Below are 19,416 nucleotides of genomic sequence, written 5' to 3' on the forward strand. Positions count from 1 at the left end.
AGGTTGAACTTCCTTAGGCTACTAACACTCAAGCATGTGAATAAATTTACTCTCAGTCACATTTCTGAGATTAGATTTTCACATTACTCATTTTTTATAAACTAGATATAAAATGGATGTCTTGTGAGCACAAATCGTGCAAAATGAATGTCTGAACATTAAATGTGTGTATAAATGTAAAGTTTGAAATTAGCAGATTAAAAACTATTAGTTCAGAGTGTCCATTCTTAATAATTACATTAATTTATGTAAAAGCTTTGAAGAGTTAAAAGGATAAGTAACCTTTTTTTATGCATGAGCTCTTTAAAGGCACAAAATGCAGTTGGACACTGACCTCTGATCTTAGGGTCTTTCAGTTGTCTGTTGTAGATTTTCAAATATACAACTGTATTTATTTGAAAACCTTATTTGAAAGGTTTTTTTTGTTTCGTTATTGTGTACCCTGAAGAAATATTCACATATTTGGAGAAGTCTAGTTTTTCAGTGCACTTTCTGCAGTAGATGGAAATTTGGTTTGTTTAAAAATGAAGACAACCTCACAATTGTTTTGAAACAATAGAAATTCCTACTGTTTAGGGCACCTGCATCCTCAGTAAACAATGTAGGAGGGTAAGATAAAATGCTTTTATTTTCTTATAAGAAAACATGTGTTTTATGTTCCTTTAAGAGAAATAAGAACTTATGAGAAATAAGTTTTGGAACGTAACAGGGTCACAGTATCAATGGTTAGTGCCAAATACAGAATGTGTAGTACTAGGCTGATTACAAAAGTATCAGCTACAGGTGTGCATAATCTATACACCCATTTGCCTTTACTCATAAAGTCTAACGAGAAAATTTGGGAAAAGCAATGTTATTGTAATATAATTAAATGTCTCAAATCTGTGCAGTTCCTGCTTGGTCCTTTGTCTTCAGTGGGGCACTCAGGTAACAGAATACTTTATAGTAAAATCTTCAGGTCAGATAGTCCTGTAGCACCTTAAAGACGAACTATTATTTATTAGACGATTTCATGAGACAGACCCAGACTCCAGATCTGAAGAAGCGGATCTGTTCCACAAAAGCTCATCACCTAATAAATAATATTGTTAGCTTTTAAAGTATACAGGACTGCTTTTTGTTTTGTGAACATACAGACTAACAGTTAGCTCTCAGAGATGAGGTCAGGTAGGGTTTGTGTGCATATCCACAGTGCTACCACAGTGGAGCCTGAATCTTTATTTATGCCTTGAGTGCTACTACAGTACAAATATAACAAAATTGTATACTGAAATGTTTAAAGCCCAAAGTGTTTTATGAAGCTAAGGTAAGATGAAACACTTCAACCTCTTATTAACTGTCCAATCGGGCTACGTCTACACGTGAAGCCAACATCGAAATAGCTTATTTCGATGTAGCAACATCGATGTAGCAATAGGCAATGTAGCAATCGAAATAGGCTATTTCGATGAATAATGTCTACACGTCCTCCAGGGCTGGCAACGTCGATGTTCAACTTCGACGTTGCGCGGCACCACATCGAAATAGGCGCTGCGAGGGTACGTCTACACGCCAGAGTAGCACACATCGAAATAAGGGTGCCAGGCACAGCTGCAGACAGGGTCACAGGGCGGACTCAACAGCAAGCCGCTCCCTTAAAGGGCCCCTCCCAGACAGAGTTGCACTAGACCACACAAGATACACAGAGCCGACAACTGGTTGCAGACCCTGTGCCTGCAGCATGGATCCCCAGCTGCCACAGCAGCAGCCAGAAGCCCTGGGCTAAGGGCTGCTGCCCACGGTGACCATAGAGCCCCGCAGGGGCTGGAGAGAGAGCATCTCTCAACCCCCCAGCTGATGGCCGCCATGGAGGACCTGGCAATTTCGACGTTGCGGGACGCGGATCGTCTACACAGTCCCTACTTCGACGTTGAACGTCGAAGTAGGGCGCTATTCCGATCCCCTCATGAAGTTAGCGACTTCGACGTCTCACCGCCTAACGTCGAAGTTAACTTCGAAATAGCGCCCGACGCGTGTAGCCGCAACGGGCACTATTTCGAAGTTAGTGCCGCTACTTCAAAGTAGCGTGCACGTGTAGACACAGCTTCAGAGTACATGAATAAAGAGGTTCTTATAAAAGTGAATGTACCCAGCCAAGATTGTACATCATAATCCTATAGGGAGCAATTATTTTTTTAAGTAAGTATTCATGCTATTCCTTTTGAAGTTTAAATTTTGTAATTGCTTGAAACCTTTCAACCAATTGTACAAGTGATTAGCGTGGTTGAAAGAGACTTCTTTGTTGTGCCCGCCTACTCCAAATGAAACATTGTTCTTAGCAGACTAGATGACATGACTAAATAGCAGCAGCAGGAGAGTTGAAAAAAAATCTAGTCCTAAAATCCCAGATAGCAGATGGTAGAACTCAAATTGCATGCTTTAAGTAACAAGTATGTGCCTTGGAAGGCATAGGCATTTGCACCTAAAATTATACTGTGCTATCTGTTTTCACAGTAGAGGACATTTTAGGATTATTTTGTACGGATCACTTTTTTTCCCCTTTCTTTGAATTTTATCAAAAGACAGCTTTGTTCCTAGCCTGTTATTAAAGGACAATGAAATTGTATTCAGCATTATTGATATTAGGGATGAGCCCGACTCATCACTATTCCGTCTGTGCTTGAATATTTTTAACTTTGTTTTCTGTATTTTTAATTGTATTTACAGAGAAAGAGAAAAACAATACATATGCTTTAATCAGATTCATCTTAGAGCAAATAAAATAACACATTAGAGAAAAAGAACTACTTAAAAATAGTTGTATTTATATTCCACAGTTTGCTCAAATACTGTTTTTTTTCTTTTATAAACTTTCTACAGGAGGTTTTAAAACAATTTCTTCATGTTGTTTGTTGACTATGTACTTAAGGAATTTCAGGCAAATAGTTCTGGTTGTTTTTACAGCTTAACACATGTACAGTATCAAAACGATGGTAGTCACATGCAGTCCATATGAGATTCTAACATGACATTTAATGAATTTTCTGATGTTGACCACCCCTTTGATGCTGAAGGTAATGCATCTGTAGAAAGAAGTGACTGTAGATTTGGGTTACTGCTCTCTGCATCTTCCAGTTTTTCAGTGTTGTCATCCCAGTTAATGTGAAATCTTGTGACTCTGGGGTTAGATGCCAAAATATTCCTTTGTAGCTGCAGGAGGAGAAAGTATATTAGTTGTGAATACATGCAAGATTTCTGTATAAATTTATGTACAAACGTAACTAATCTCTACAAATTTTTGGCACTTGAACTTTATAGGTGATGCATAAGTATCAGAACAGATGTTTATCATACAGAATGATACCACTGCGCCATCTAGTCCAGTATCCTGACTCAGTGGCCAAATTTGCTTCAGATGATGACAAAACCCTAATCTTCCACCAAGCGAAACATGCCATGCTCAATACAAGAGGGTAGATACCTTTCTTAACATCCCACCCTAGACATGATATTTGACTGTTTTTAAATTAGCTTACATGGCTACAAATATTCAGTGCACAATTAAATTATCCAGCCTTGCTTAAAAAAAAAAAGAATCTCGTCACAGTTTGAGGCACTAATCTGTAGCCGTGAATTAGGCAAACTGACCGTTCATACAATGTGCAAAGCAGTAGTACTCTAATTGTTGTCTTTGTTCTTGTCTAAGCCTGCATTCCTTCCTGATGCTAGTATCACTACTTAGTAAGTTTTTTCCCCATAAATATGCTTTAGATCACTTTTTTATTTTAATTGTATTTAATTTACTCACCTTTTAAAATGAAATCTGAAAACATACTTATCTTTAAAATAGGCAAGTGACCTGGCCCCATTTAGATAGTATTGTTGACCCTTAATTTTCTTTTGAAAAATTGACAGGTATGTGTGTATGGATATGGCCACAAAACACATGACCTTTTCACAGCCTTCTTTTTACTCTTTAATGAAGATACTTTTGGAAAGTTTGTTGTTAACTACAGAAAATGTGCATATTACTGCAGGGTTTAAGACACCAAAATGTCCCCTGTTGCAAAAGCATCTGCCCTCATCATGAAAGCTTAGCTTCCTTAGCAGTTCTGTGATTCTGATTCCTACGCACGCACACACACACTTGCCAAGTAGAAGGCAGCACTCTACACAATCCCTCAAACTCACTGCATATGAATCACTGGGAAGACTGTCTTGGAGCTAAAAAACAACTTTTTTCTCCAAAGAAGGAACAGTCATTGAGTAGTTCCTCTTACCAAAATTGACAACATTTTATTTTCAAACCTGATTTACTTGTTTCCCCTTCAATTATATGTTTTTGACCAATGCTATCTTCACCTGAATCTAAATGGCTAAATTCTGCACAGAAGAATTTTAATGTAGCCAAGGATTTTGTGTTTTTCATCATTTGCCCTGCCACCAAAACTCCTACATAAAATTAAGTACCTCCTGGTGTATTGGTGAGTGAAAATATTTTAGAAGAAGTTTGCTGCTTTTTTGATAAAAGTGGAGTTAACTTTTCATAAACAAAATATACTAAAGTAGTAGGTAGCTGGTTTTTGTTTTAGATCAAGTACTTGTGAAGAAACGTAGATATTGGAGCCCAAAAGTTGATCATTTACACTGTAAAAATGGCATAAAAGGAAATGACTATAAAGTCAAAAATACAAAATGGGAGAACGAAAAGAACAGATTCAAACACTTTCAAGTTGATAGCAACTTTGTGTGACCAACTCAAGGCCCCTCCAAGTGGCCTGACTGTCAGGAAGAGCTGTGCTCCTGACCTCATGAAATGAGGCACCTGTAGAGTGTCTCACGTAAGGCACACAATCACTGGTTGCTTGTGAAAATTGTGACCATGTCTTGTTGTGATCCACAATGTAATGGTAGTGATTATCAGGATATCATTTTGGGGGAATGCATGGCTTTTCTCTGGCCTAATCACTGCAGCACATGCATTAGTCAGGTCTACTCTTCAGATGTTAACCACCTCCGCTCATTTGCATATAATGGAAAAAAAAATTTACCTCATTACCCTCCCCCTTTTAGCTTTCTCTTGTCAGTTTATACATTCCTTCCTTAAATTTCCACACCAATAAGGGCTTTGGCCCTAAGAAGGTGTCCCAGGGAGACAGATCACTGTGCCCTCCTAGAACCCCAATGACTTCCACTGGGGTCTACTTATGTGAAACACCTTATAGGTGAACAGACTTTTACTAATCCCCTCCCGCCGTGTAGTGTTGCATTTTAAATAATTCTTACTTTCAAGTAATTTCACAGCCCTCATTTAGTTTAATAAAATACACTTTTTTTGAGTCATGGTCTTACTTTAGATTCTGATTTTAGATTTACCATATTTACTTTTTCGTAAGCTTAAATATTTTGGTTTTAAAAAAAAGCATCAAAGATCAGGGATCATCTGCGTCTAGACCAAAAGTTGACCATTTTAAGCGCTACTGAATTACTGGATTGAATAGCGCATATTTTGTCTTTGTAGATCCAGGATTGGTAAACTTTGGCTCCTGCCCCATCAGGGTAAGCCACTGAGGGGTGGAGATGTTTTGTTTACCCAGAACATCCAGAGGTCTAGAGCCCCACAGCTCCCAATGGCTGAAATTCTCCATTCCCAGCCAGTGGAAACTCCAGGAAGTGGTGCAGGCCAACGGACATGCTGGCTGCCACTTCCCACAGCTCACTGGCCAGAAATGGCAAATCGCAGGTACAGGGAGCTGAGGGTTACGTGCCTGAGGATGTCCCAATGCACTAGCAACTGACCCAAAGTTTACCAACTCCTGAAATATAGGGTCAGCGTATGAAGGAGTCATACAGGCTTTGCCATTTTTACCTATCCATCGGGGGGGGACGGGGGGGGCGCGGAATCAACTTATACATGAATGGGCTAATGAAGGAGTATATAAGGTAAGTCAAATATCTGACTTATCAGCTGTGTGTGATTATTCAACCAATTTTAATCATATCAGTCGCCACAGCCCAAATTTGGCCCATTGCCAATTTTCATTCATATGAATATCAATTATGATACTTGTGATATGGATACTTGTCCATTAGGGGCTACGTCTACACGTGCAGCCAACATCGAAATAGTCTATTTCGATGAATAACGTCTACACGTCCTCCAGGGCCGGCAACGTCGATGTTCAACTTCGACGTTGCTCAGCCCAACATCGAAATAGGCGCAGCGAGGGAACGTCTACATGTCAAAGTAGCACACATCGAAATAGGGATGCCAGGCACAGCTGCAGACAGTGTCACAGGGCGGACTCAACAGCCAGCCGCTCCCTTAAAGGGCCCCTCCCAGACACAGTTGCACTAAACAACACAAGATACACAGAGCTGACAACTGGTTGCAGACCCTGTGCCTGCAGCATAGATCCCCAGCTGCCGCAGAAGCAGCCAGAAGCCCTGGGCTAAGGGCTGCTGCCCACGGTGACCATAGAGCCCCGCAGGGGCTGGAGAGAGAGCATCTCTCAACCCCCCAGCTGATGGCCGCCATGGAGGACCCAGCAATTTCGACGTTGCAGGACGCGGATCGTCTACACGGTCCCTACTTCGACGTTGAACGTCGAAGTAGGGCACTATTCCTATCTCCTCATGAGGTTAGCGACTTCGACGTCTCGCCGCCTAACGTCGAAGTTGGTGCCGCTACTTCGAAGTAGCGTGCACGTGTAGACACAGCTAGGAAGTGCAAAGAGACCAACAACTGCTTTCGCCTAATGCATATAAAATAGGAGAAGCTGCTGATCGCTACAGATCTGAGGAAGATTCTAGGTGAGACACTATAACCCAATCCCCTTTAAAACTAGGGTAGCTGTGTCACCTTAAATTTATTTTCCATGTCTTTTTTTCCTTCGCTTGATTTGATGGTTAGTTTTGTATGGCTTAAGGCAGTGATACTCAGACTGATAATGTCTCTCCTGTGTGTCACTGCAGCACATGATATTAAAACACTGTGACTTAATAGATCTGAGTTATTAACTAATCAGAATGCTTTTCCTAAGTTATCAATCAAATGTAATCGATGAAATAATAATATTTGGTCAGTCATTTTGGTGCAAGAATTGCATATACATATATATTTCTTTGGCATACTGTTTAAATATGCATACATAATACTATAGTAAATGAAACAATGAATTTATACTACTGTTGCTCTTTTGGATAATGATGATTGCTAATTTGGCTCCTGAACTGCTGAAGTGTGAGTATCACTGGTTTAAGGAATTGTTTGGTTTTGTTGCTCTGTGTTTTTAGAAAGAAAGCCTATTACATTAACCCTGCTATGTATGCCTGACCATAATGGAACATTGCTTACCTTAGAGAAGTCTGGTTTTACTGGAGGATTCTCTCTCAGTTCTGTTTCAGTATATTCATTGTTTACATAATAGCCGACTCTAATAAATTCTTGGCCTCGGTAGGTGCATGTAATTAACACAACTGTTACACCTACTGCATCTGCATCTGGAATAAGTCCTGGATTAGGAGCATCTGCCTAAAACATAAAAAGAAAAGTTTATTCAAACAATACAGATTAATCTCCAGTTTTATATCAGATGGCCATCTAGCAGGAGGTAGTGAGGTAGTATGTCACATCATGTGGCTTTAGCAATGGCCGTGTACAAATTTTAAATTGATGCTCCAGGCATAGCTGAGCGATAGAGTGCAAGCATAGCTATAGAGGTCTCTCACTAATCACAAACTTGGATTTTAGGACATTACTCTCTAGAGCTACATAGCAATTTAGTCACCAGGGTTGGTGGGTTTTTGTTACTTCTGAAGCCTAGATGAGCAGGCAGCTTTTGTATCTGATATTGGTTTTGGACCAAGTGCCAGGTATTCTGTAGTTAGACATTTGCACCAATATCCCTCCAACCTTCTCTATCCCAAACTTGTACAATTACCTTTGCTCATTTATTTTTCATGGTGTCTGTGAGGTTGCACTTGGGTGCATATATTTTTACAGCTGATAGACTGTTCTGGTAAGGAAAAAACTATGAATCATATGTCAGCAAGAAAAGAGTGGACTGGATTGCAGTGAGGTTTGAACTATTCCACAAGCTAATGAGACAAGGAACCAGTATGTCTTTTGCCTCTAGGACATTCAGATGCCTGGTTTTCAGCTGGAAAGTCTGGTTGAAAAGGAGCAGAGAATGTCTAGTCAGACCTGCTGACTCGCAACCCACAATCAATTTATTGCAGGTGGAAGAGGCAGGGAGGTTCTGGCTCATCACCCATGCCAGCCCCTGCTCAGTTAGGGCTACCTCCTGCCTGTGTTGGGCAGCTGCATCTTCCAACCCCAGAGGGAGGTCTCTTCTGACCCAGGTGGGTGGGGCAGGGGGAGAGGGAAAGAGCCACAAGCAATGGAAGTAGGTGGAAAGAGGTGAGGTGGGGATGGGAAAATTTTCAGAGGTGTTCCACATAAAAAATATTATTGTTTGGTCTTACGTGGTCTCAAAAAGTTTAAGGAACACTGATCTAGAGGACAACAGGGTAACTAGTAATAGCCAACATGGATTTGTCAGGAACAAATCATGTCAAACCTAACTTCCTCCTTGCACAGAGGTACTGGCCTGTAGGATAGCAAGGAGACAGTAAATATGATACATCTTGATTTTAATAAGGTTTTTGACACCGTCGTACATGATATTCCCGTAAGCAAACTCGAGAAATATGGTTGACCTGGAATTGCTATAAGGATGGGTCTAAATTGGTTGAAAAACAATACTCAGAGTACTTATCAATGATTTCCTGTCAAACTTTAATAACATATCTTGGGTGCATCTACACTAGGAACTAACTTTGAAGTTAGGCACTACTTTGAAACAGCCAGCAGAGAGTCTACACACATTTTCCCTTACTTAGAAGTTAACTTTGAAGTAGGGAGCCCAACTTCGAAGTCCTTACTCCATTCCCAGGAATGCAGTAGTGCCCTACTTCAAAGTTTAACTTCAAAGTATGGTGTATGTAGAACCTCAACTTCAAAGTTGTACTTCAAAGTAAGCAACTTCAAAGTTATTTTTGTAGTGTAGACACAGCTGTAGCATGGTACTGCAGAATCTGACCTGGGCGCGATGCTATTCGCTATTTTTAACAGTGATTTTAATACTGGACTGGAGAGTATGCTTATAAAATCTGCAGATGACATTAATTGAGGTCAGCTCTTAGGAAGGAAAAAGCAAATGTGTAACTACAAAATGGCTGTGTCTACACTACAAAGATAACTTCTAAGTTAAAGTGCTGGCTGACAGGTTTGTGTATTTGGAGATTTTTGATGTCTGCTCTATGTCCATTCATTCTTTGTCGAAGAGTGTTTGCAGTTTGTCCTATGTACATGGTATGAGGACATTGTTGGCATATCATGGCATATATGATGTTAGTTGAGGAACGGGAGAATGTACCCGTGATTCTGTAATTAACATGGTTAGGTCCAGTGTTGTTATCTTCAGAATAGATATGTGGACAAAGTTGGCAACAGGGCTTGTTGCAAGGAAAAGTTCCAGGATTAGTATTATTGTGGTACAGCCTGTGGTTGCTAGTGAGAATCCTCATAAGGTTGGGAGGATCTCTATAGGAAAGAACAGTCCTGTCACCTAGGGTCTTCTTGAGCGTGGCATCATGATTTAGGATAGGTTGTAGGTCTTTAATGATGTGTGCAGTTGTATGCAGAGGCTCTCTACACTAATATTCCACATGAAGATGGACTTAATGTCAGGGATGGTATTCCTGATCACTTGAACACCTGGTTTGAACAGGGACAGCAATTACCTGAGTTATTATAAGGACTCTTTTACATACTTTGATGTTTGACCTCACTCTTAACTCCACACACCCTCTCCTCTTCCCTTCCTCCCCCCCCCACCCCCGGTTTGCCTCTCTTCTGATTTGCCAGCCTTGATAACAAGTTTTGGACCTCTGTGCCTTATATATTGAGTCTGTTCAGGTATGGCTATGATTTGAAGAAGTGGGTCTGTCCCATGAAAGCTCATCATGTAATAAATTATTTGTTAGTCTTTAAAGTGCTACTTGACTCTTTTTTGTTTTGATAGAATACAGACTAACATGGCTACCTCTCCGTCACTGGCCATGGTCAGTAGGTTGTCCCATACCAGTAACCACAACCAATTAACATCTTTTTTAAAAGCCACTGTCTTAGGCTGTACTAGGTACAAAGTGTTGTTTACCAATGTGTCCGTTAACAACTGTAACCGAACAGGTTTGCTAAACTCACCCAATTTTCCTTGTCTAAACAGCACCACTGAGTCACACATTTGTGCAAAAAGTGCTGTGAGATCTTTAATGCCCACAAGTGTTCATAACTTTGATTTTACATCTTACCAAAAGGTTGCACCAGCAGTACGGCAGCACCCTGTGCTGGGGTGTTGGTCCAGCCATTGGCTCAGACAGAAAAGAACACTACCTACTGAATCACCAACACGACTTCCTGCAGTGTCCTGCTTTGTTCCTGGTGGGAGAGGCACTGACTTTCTAATGTGTGTTTGCGCAAGCACACATGCAGATATGCTCCCCTGTAGTCCCATCCCTGGCCTTGCCCCCCACCATTCCTTCCCTCAAACCCCCACCTCTACCCCACCCAGCCTCTTTCTGCCCTGTTCCACCTGCTCCTCCGAGCGCTCCCTACGCTCGCTCCTCTCCTCACCCCCCAGTACTTCCTGCACACCCCAGGAGATTCTGGGGGTGAGGGAGAGGTGCTAATCGGCAGCACCATCCACAGGCAAGAGATGCTGGGTGAAGCAGGTGCAGTCCTAACTGGGGGAGCTGCTGATGGTTGCTGAGCACCATCTTTTTTTCTCATGGGTGTTCAAGCCCTGGAGAATCCATGCACTTGGTGGTCTCCCATTTAAGTATTAATCAGGCTCCAATCGTTCCTATGAAGTTTGATGATGAAAGTCTAATATACTTTGAGCTGCAGGTACTTTACTAAAAGAAACAGGCAGACCTTCACTGTGTTACCAGAGTTTTTACAGAATCTTGCATAGAACATATTCCAATATAAGCAAATGTTCTCCATGTCTAACTCCCAGTTTGGCTGCGATAAGATAAATATTCATAGTTGAAACAAAAGAAATCTTCCCCCCTCCCTCTCCCCGTGTAAACTTCGTCTCCAGGGCATCTGTGAAGTTTGGATATTCCTGGTTACCACTATGCCCAAATGTGCATCCTTAGATAAAGAATATCAGCTCTTCTTTCTGTCTCTCTCCCTACCACCAGTAGCATTTAAAGCTCAGTTTTAAAAGTGAGTCATAGAATCTTCAATCAAATTAATGTATCTTTAAAAAGCCCAAAGCATACATGCCAACTCATCTTGTCTGAGCAGTGAACTACAATGCAACAACCCGTTTCCAAGGGCACGAGAAGGCCACAGATCACTTCCACCAATTTACATGTTAAGTTGTTATGGTCACAGGATTACAGTTTAATAGTGGAAGAAATTCTAACACGGGGAGTAATTTATCATACATCTGTTTTATTGTTAGAGGGGAAAAAACAGCCTCAGTATTGAAACTTAATGAATAGGGAAGTGCTTAGAACATAATTGGTGTATAACAGGCTGCTAAATGTATCAGTCTTCCTGCTTTCATTGCAGTGCCTTTGACCTACACTGTAAAGTTTTCTTTTATCCGAAGTTTCAGTTGTGCTCTGAAGCATTCAAATAATTGGGATCTACGTGTTTATTCAAGATGCCTTAGACATTTTCTGTGCACATCCTGACACCATCCTTAAAACAATTGTATCAACTGTCAGACATATAGAAACTCATTCATGTATTCAGTTATTTTCTTTAGATACAGACATGAACACTACTGTATCTTTGCCATAAAAATCATAGCAAAGGGCAGTTCTCATGGGGTTGGAAGTACAGTTCTTTTGGAAAGAGCTAAGTTTACGTTGTCTGACGCTTCTGCCAGTGCATTTTAATCCTTTTATATCAGATGAGGCTAGCATTGGATAAACAGAGGTTGTACTGAAATGAAGCTGTGTCTACACTACCAGCCCTGAAGCACTGTAGTTGTCACTTACTTTCCAATGATCTAGTAAATTGATCTCCAGGAGCAATAGCTAGGTCAAGCAGAAAATTCTTCAGCTGATCTACTGTCCCTCTACGGGGGTTTAGAAATGTCTATTGGCATTGGCATAGATAGGTTGACCTAAATTTTAGGTATAAACCAGGCCTGAGTGATGATTACAGGATGTACAAAGAAAGCTCCATTAGGAATTAGTGTCTCTGAACCCAGACCAGAGCATTAAACCACCTCCCTACCATTCTTTCACCATTTTCTTTCAGCCATTACCTGATTTGTAACTTTTTGGCTTTGTCAGCTGAAAATCTGTGGGTGAATCCTAATCTTCATATGTATCCCTGTCATGCTTCAATCTGCATTGAGAATCCCTAATTTATTTCAGGACTTGGGATGCTGTGTTGCAATTATAGTATCATGGCATGAGGATCCAAACATCATGATGCAATATTGTCTTGCAGAACAAAGACAAATAGATGAATTTGTCCCCAGAAGGAGGGGCCCAAATTAACCTTTTATGCCCAAAGTTTCCCACGACAAATACCCACACCACAGCCTCACCAGTGGTACACATGCTGGGAAGTGCTTTCATAGATCAGCTATCAGGCATTTTTAACCAATGTGTTGTCTAACCTTGTCTTGAGCAAAGTTAAACATCAGAACGGTTAAAATGCCAATAACCACCAAAAGCTTCTCTACACTAGTCCCTCTCCTCCCCATTCCCTCATTGACACAAGTGAGCTGTAGTAGTAGAACATTTCAGGCAAAACAAGGGCTCATGGAGACAAGGTCTTAAAATCAGGACCAGCAAACTGAAGGAGCTGACACAAAATGGTGTTTGCTAGGGAAAAAACATATTATTGAAATGCTTCTTCATGTTAGGCTGGCCCCTTCAAACACCAAATTAATTCAGTAGTTTTAGAAATACTGAAAATAACAACAAACTTACCTGAAATACAAACATGTGCCTTCCTGCAGGAACAGGTCCTACTAAAACAGAGTCTAAAACTTGATCATACTCCTCACTTTCTGCTGAACCCACATAAATTATTTTCCATTCCAAATCTGTATTTAAAAAAAAAAAAGAACATTTCACAAAATGCTCACAATTTACATGTAATTTAATGGCCTCTCTTTGAAAAAGTGTATGGGCTCTTACGTCTTGCATACTTTTAACTTTAGCCCAAAACTGCCTCCATAACTGCTGGCCCACAAAGACTAAAGGTTTGTCAACAAGGGAAAAATTATGGGCACAATTATACTGCTTTACAGCTCATGTACAATTGTTTTGGTACAACTAAAAATAAGGGGATGTAGCACATGTTTAGTTCTACCAATACTATTCTACATAAGCTTTCTAAGCTTTGCTGTTACCATTATTTAGGAATGGTATGCCCCTGGGAAAGGGCTGTGTAATGCCATTTTTAGACATAGGCATTTTCATAGGAATGGCGAGAGATGGACACTGGACATAGTGATAGTAGAAAGTAGTTGTGTGGGAAGTGGGAAAACTTACTTATACGAAGTAGCCATGGCCTAAACAGCAGCACAACATACAAGCAAGTTTCCCCTCCTCCCCTGCCCCACCTTTTTTTTTTTTTCAGTGCAGAGCAGGTAAGTTTGTTAATTGAACAGATAGCCCACTGCACAAACACACATACACAGAGGGCATGTCTACACTAGCCCTCTCCTTTGAAGGGGGCATGTAAATGAGCCCACTCCGTGAATAGCAATGAGGTGCTGCACTGCATATGCAGCACCTCATTAATTCTCGCTGCCTGAACTTCAAAGTTGCTAACTTTGAGGCGCCAGCAAGCTGTGTAGCTGCATGCACTTCGAAGTACCCAAGGGGAGTAAGGGCACTTTGAAGTTGCACGGGTACTTCAAAGTGCCTGCAGCTACACAGCTTGTCAGCACTTTGAAGTTAGCAATTTCAAAATTCAGGCAGCGAGAAGTAAGCTAATGAGGTGCTGCATATGCAGCGCAGCACCTCATTGCTATTCATGGAGTGGGCTCGTTTACATGCCCCCTTCGAAGGAGGGGGCTAGCGTAGACAAGCCCAGAGAGAGAGAAACACTGAAGGATATAAAATTATGATATTGTGAGTACCAATGCTGTCAGGGAACGTTTTGGTGTTTGGCTGTAACCTGAATTTTGAGATGGAAATAGAACCATTTTAATGTAAAATCTAATGTGTTTTATTGTTTTGTAATACAATTTAGACTAAGAAGTCAAAACACACTAACAGATCAGGGTCTTCCTGTCCCATCAGTATTGCTGTGCTTACTCTCTGCCTCCATTGATTGATTGTTTAAAAACTGAAACTATCAACTAACATCCATTAACTCTTATTACTGCTCTGTGTGCGCGTTTGAACTGGAAAGTGAAAGTTAAAAATAAGCAGAATCCGCCAGAATTATTGCATGTTAAATAGACAATAGAAAGGTCTTTTTCTTACTGAAAGATGCCATTTGGTATGAAATACTTTCTTAAAAATAGAACTTATTTTGAAACCAGTTTCAAAACAGAGCCTTTAAAACACCCAGATGTGACATACTTTCAACTTGTCACCAGTATGGCACAGTGCCCCTGATTATGCATATACAGTCATCAGTGCATACTTCTGTGACATTCTGTTGTCTTCACTACACTTCTCTGGACAGGTGCAAACAGAATTTTATGCTAGGTGTTCCTATTACAGAATCAGAGCCTAAGTAAAGAAGAAATCACAATTCTGTAACACAACTTGACTGCTTTATGGTTTCAGTCACTTCATCATTTAACATGGCTCTTTTTGTATGTTTATTTTTAAGTGGTATAATTCATAGGATTCAGGAAGGAACTTTTCTCCTTTTCTGGAGTACAACATAATATGCCAAACGCTCTCTGGGGGTAATTTGCCTATTTTTGAATGATCTGTTATTGAGTACCAAAGACAAGATACCAGACTATACAGGCAAATGGTCAGATCCACTTTGGCAATTCGTATGTAAATATATCACACATAATTGAGGAACACTATTTAAGCAAGAAATTTCATAGCACATCCACAGGAAGCCACTGTTCCAAAAACACTAAGTAAATAATTCTGGACTGATGGTTTGCAACATTTTAGACTAGAAATAATATTGGGGGGAGGAGGCACACAGAGAATAAAAGCTCTTTCAGAATTTATGTTCTAAAAGAGCAACTATCAAATCCTATTTGCTTAGGATGCTGTGTCCAACAGTATCTTTTAGAATAGTTTTGATCAAATTGATTACATTTAAAAAATTAAATTAGCAAGTGATTGATCTGATTTGGAGATCAAAAACACAGTAAATGGCTTAAATATTGGTGTTTGAAAATTAAAGCAAGGATGCAGCTTTCTTTGTAAAATGAAGATTATTTGTAAAAACAATTTTAATGACATGAAAAATAATCTCTGTGGCCATATGGAGGTAGTGATTGGTGTTTATGTTGTGCCTCTACTTCTCAGTTGAAAACTGGGATGATAGTTCAAAAAAGTTGAAGTAAACCTTCATTTCTGCTCATTTAGATACTAATCAGCCTAGCTGAACTTTCATTTAAATCCACCTAGTGTTGAGTATAATAAGTACAAATGCACATAAATAGGGACAGAAGCTTGAAGTCTTTGCAGCATTGGTGGCATTCAATGAGTCAAAGAGTAACACCATGGAAGCCTTTAAATGTTTTTAAAAAATCGTCACCCGCTCAACATAGGTGTTTGCCACATACCTGTACAGAATGTAGGCAGCTGGCCTAAATTAACACTTCTACCACTGAGAGAACTGGTGAGCAGCACTAGTGAGAGAATTTAAGAAAGTCTTGAGTGTAAACAGGCCCTCTATGGAGAATGCCAGCAACTAAGATAAATAGGCCAAATGTGTTGGTGTGTTTTGTGATGTGGATGCTTGCCCCCAGGGAGATGGTCTGACCAAATGCATTTTGTGTAAGCCACCAACTCATAAGAAAATAGTAGTGACTGAAAGTTACAGATCTGGGCTGGATTTGAACTGGTGACCCAAAAGTACAAACACACTCCATATAGCTCTTTAACCAACTTTTTGAACTGTTCACCTCATCCATAAAGGAAAACCAAAAATAAGTACAGTATGTTTATTTTCCCTTGTTGCTTAAAATGTTGGGATCCCCATGTGTCAGATGTTACCAACAGTGATGGGATGTAACTAGCACCTCTTGGATTTGTCCTCTTCATGGGGAGGCAGAAAGCACATGCTGCAAATACGTTGTGGCCACAGACACTCCCACTCCTCCCCCTAGCTTTTAAGTAACTTTCAGACTGGTCACTAATAACCTGCTTCATTCATCAGCTGTGCCAGCGCTCCCGTGGGAAGCTAGAAGAAACCCACTCCCATCTCCCAGTCCAGCCAGGGTCCCAGAATGCTCCTCTGGCCAGAAAAGAAATGGATTTTTGCTTTGTTCTGTAAAAGGCCTGTAAAGCTGCAACACTGGCCCAGTGCTCTGCAGGGTCACTGCTGCAAACCCCTCCCGGCAGTTCTTGTAGAATTCTGCAGAATTTGGTAAGAATAACCAGCACTGGAGAAGTCGCTACTGAGCGACGCAAGAGGTTAATGTCTAGCCCATCCCCTGCACTCGGGAGTGGGTGGATACAAGCTGACCTCACTCCGCCCAGAGCACCCCGCTCTCTGTAGGCTGGGGAGCAAAGGATAGGTCTGAAGAGAGAACCTGAGGTTTCTGGCGGGCAGGAGATAGCATGGTACACCTACAGCCCCAGGCTGCCAACACAGCAACTTTCAAGTGAGTTCTAAACATACTATTTCCTTCCCCCGCCCCCCCCCCTCCTCTGGGGGAGGGGGATGTTAGTACCCCCAAATAACACTAGATCTGTACAGGAATGCAGTCGCCTCAGACATTTTGTAAAATACTGAGAGCCGCAGCTACCGTTAAACAATTCCCTCTCCCAGATTTTTTTTTTTTTTTGCCCCAAAAATTATTGAAGTCGAGACAATGAAAATATTTCCTGCGATGCGCTGCCCCCACTTTGTGCAGCTTTTCAGCTGCACACCCCTTGGCTCTGCTCAAGCAACAGTTCATCTCTGCGAAAGGGATGGATGCCTGCGAGATGTGCTCTGAACCACCCCACCCGCCCCCCGCACACACAAACACAAAGCTGGCAACATGGCTACCACCACTCACACAAGTTCCTGGCAACTTAAGCTTACGTTATAAAATGCAGGGTTTGGATCCGAAATGCAGCAGCACTCAACTCTGCAGCAGAGGCTGCAATAATTAACTTTCCTTTGCCTTTCAGCCTAAACGCGTCAGCCTAAGAGAGAGCACGTCTCACCAGCCTTTAGATGCCGGCCAGCACATCCTTTCAGCTAGTCACGCCGAGACAGACAAGGGGAGGCTGTTAAATAGTAGAACCAGGCCTTTGCAAAGTTTAAACCTTTTAAAACCTGAAACTAGTCGCCCTGGGTTATAAAATCCGTACTGGGAAAATAATCTACTCACCTTCAGACAGATCCTCTATGCATTCAAACGTGATTTCGAATTGAAAAGGATTGTAGAAAGGAGAAGGATTATCCAACACCACTACATTGTTCACCTGAACCTTTGCCATATTTTGAAAAAAATACAAACAATAGGAATAGGGTGTTAATGCAGCACAATAAAGTCCAATGTGTTGGTTTTTTGTAACGCACAAACTCCAGTGCCAGTACTTGATCAAGGTTGTAGAGCTGTGACTTGAGAAACTTTTTTTTTCTTTTATTTACAACAGGAACACTCCACACTGTTTTGCAGCTTTCCTATTTCACTAAACTACAGCCCATTCTGCTCTGTTAACTGGCAGCGTTGGCACCGATTGGCTGCACACTGAGCTATGACCCTCCTCCTGGAGCTTCCTGAAAGAACAAGATGGGCTCCTTTGCTCTGAATGGGCTGGAAAATATTAGCTGCTGCTCCACCTGCTGGCCCAGAGTAGGAAAGAGGCTTAGAACAAATTGACTATTGTGACCAAACCTGGGAGGAAGGAATGAAGGAAGGAAGGAGGAGCTAGTAGTCTCTCTGACAGTGTTTGAGCATTGTTTTGCTCACAAAATGTGTGCAAAGCACCGTTGGCTGGAGTAGGCTCTTTGGTTTTCCTCTCCTTAAATTGTTTAGCCCCTCCTTTTCTTCATCTTTTTTTCCCCTTCCAAATTCAGTTCTTTTCTCCATGCCCAAATTTTGAACAGAATTATTTCATTATGGAAAACAAGTTGATAAGTTGATGATTTTTTTTTCTTGCTAGTTTTAAATCTGTTAACCCCATTGATTGTACTTCTGATTCACAATTATGCTTCTCCAGTCAAATCCATAGGTTTTAAGGAACCAGTCCTGAAATCCTTACATGAGTATAGTAACAGGTAGCATGTTAGTTTGTATCCTAACAAACAAGCAGTCAAGTAGCACTTGAAAGACTAACAAAATAATTTATTAGGTGATGAGTTTTTGTGGGGAAGACCTGTACAGCACTATCTACAGATCTGAAGAAGTAAGTCTGCCCCACAAAAGCTCATCACCTGATAAATTATTTTGTTAGTCTTTAAAGCGCTACACAACTGCTGTTCTGTTTTTTTTACATCAGTAGTTCTTTTTAAGGGCTTGTTCACACTTAAAATTCAGCAGTGCAGCTGCACCACTTCAGTGTCTCAATGTAGACACAAACTATGCTGGTGGCAGGGCTTCTTCTGTCAGTGTTCATAATCCACCTCCCCAAAAATTCTTCTGTCAACCCAGAATGGGTCTACATCAAGAGTTAGGTCAGTATAGATATGTCACATAGGGGTTGTGGATTTTCAACACTCCTGAGAGACATAGCAGCATCAAAGTAAATTTCTACTGGAGACCAATAGTCCTGCAATGAAAGCCTTTAAAGTCAATGGCCCTCTTCACTTGACCAGTGAGTATATGAGAATAGGCGGTGGGATCACGTTTGCTATGTTTGAATGGACGCTAGATAATGAGGATGTGCAAGAATAATTATTATAGACCCTGCTGCTACAGTGAGTTCCACATGGGCATAGAAGGTGGGAGGCAGCCTACACAGAGCTCATTGTAGGTTTGAAGCCTAGGGGGTTAACTAGTATTGATCCGCATTTAAGTACCTAAAGAAATCTCAGCTTTGGGAAAGCTATTGCATGAACGTACCCTGCCAAAGGATAGTCTTCCTTCCCCACAGATCACCACCCTTGCTGACTTAGATGTGCAGAAGAAAAAATCAAAATTCTTTAGGCTGCATGAAGATCTCACTCCTTGCACGTGGAGGATGGGGCAATGACTCAGACCTATGACACTGTGCTCCTTACCTCTAGCCTGTGAAGAGAGCAGC

General features: G+C 41.1%; 2 protein-coding genes across 6 annotated transcripts in view; one reads left to right on the forward strand and one right to left on the reverse strand.

The window, feature by feature from the left end:
- Positions 1-19,416, forward strand: part of MCM9 (minichromosome maintenance 9 homologous recombination repair factor) — an 85,578-nt gene that overhangs the window by 39,957 nt on the left and 26,205 nt on the right. The gene's annotated exons all lie outside the window — the stretch shown is intronic.
- ASF1A (anti-silencing function 1A histone chaperone) lies at positions 1,430-17,882 on the reverse strand. The gene is made up of 4 exons (XM_074990675.1): positions 17,559-17,882; positions 13,009-13,124; positions 7,337-7,513; positions 1,430-3,189 (listed from the first exon to the last, which is right to left on the reverse strand). Exons 1-4 carry the CDS (start codon positions 17,665-17,667, stop codon positions 2,977-2,979), a joined length of 615 nt encoding a protein of 204 aa, XP_074846776.1. The 5' UTR covers positions 17,668-17,882; the 3' UTR covers positions 1,430-2,976.

This window comes from Carettochelys insculpta, chromosome 3, assembly GCF_033958435.1.
Source record: "Carettochelys insculpta isolate YL-2023 chromosome 3, ASM3395843v1, whole genome shotgun sequence".
NCBI classification, from domain to species: domain Eukaryota; kingdom Metazoa; phylum Chordata; order Testudines; family Carettochelyidae; genus Carettochelys; species Carettochelys insculpta.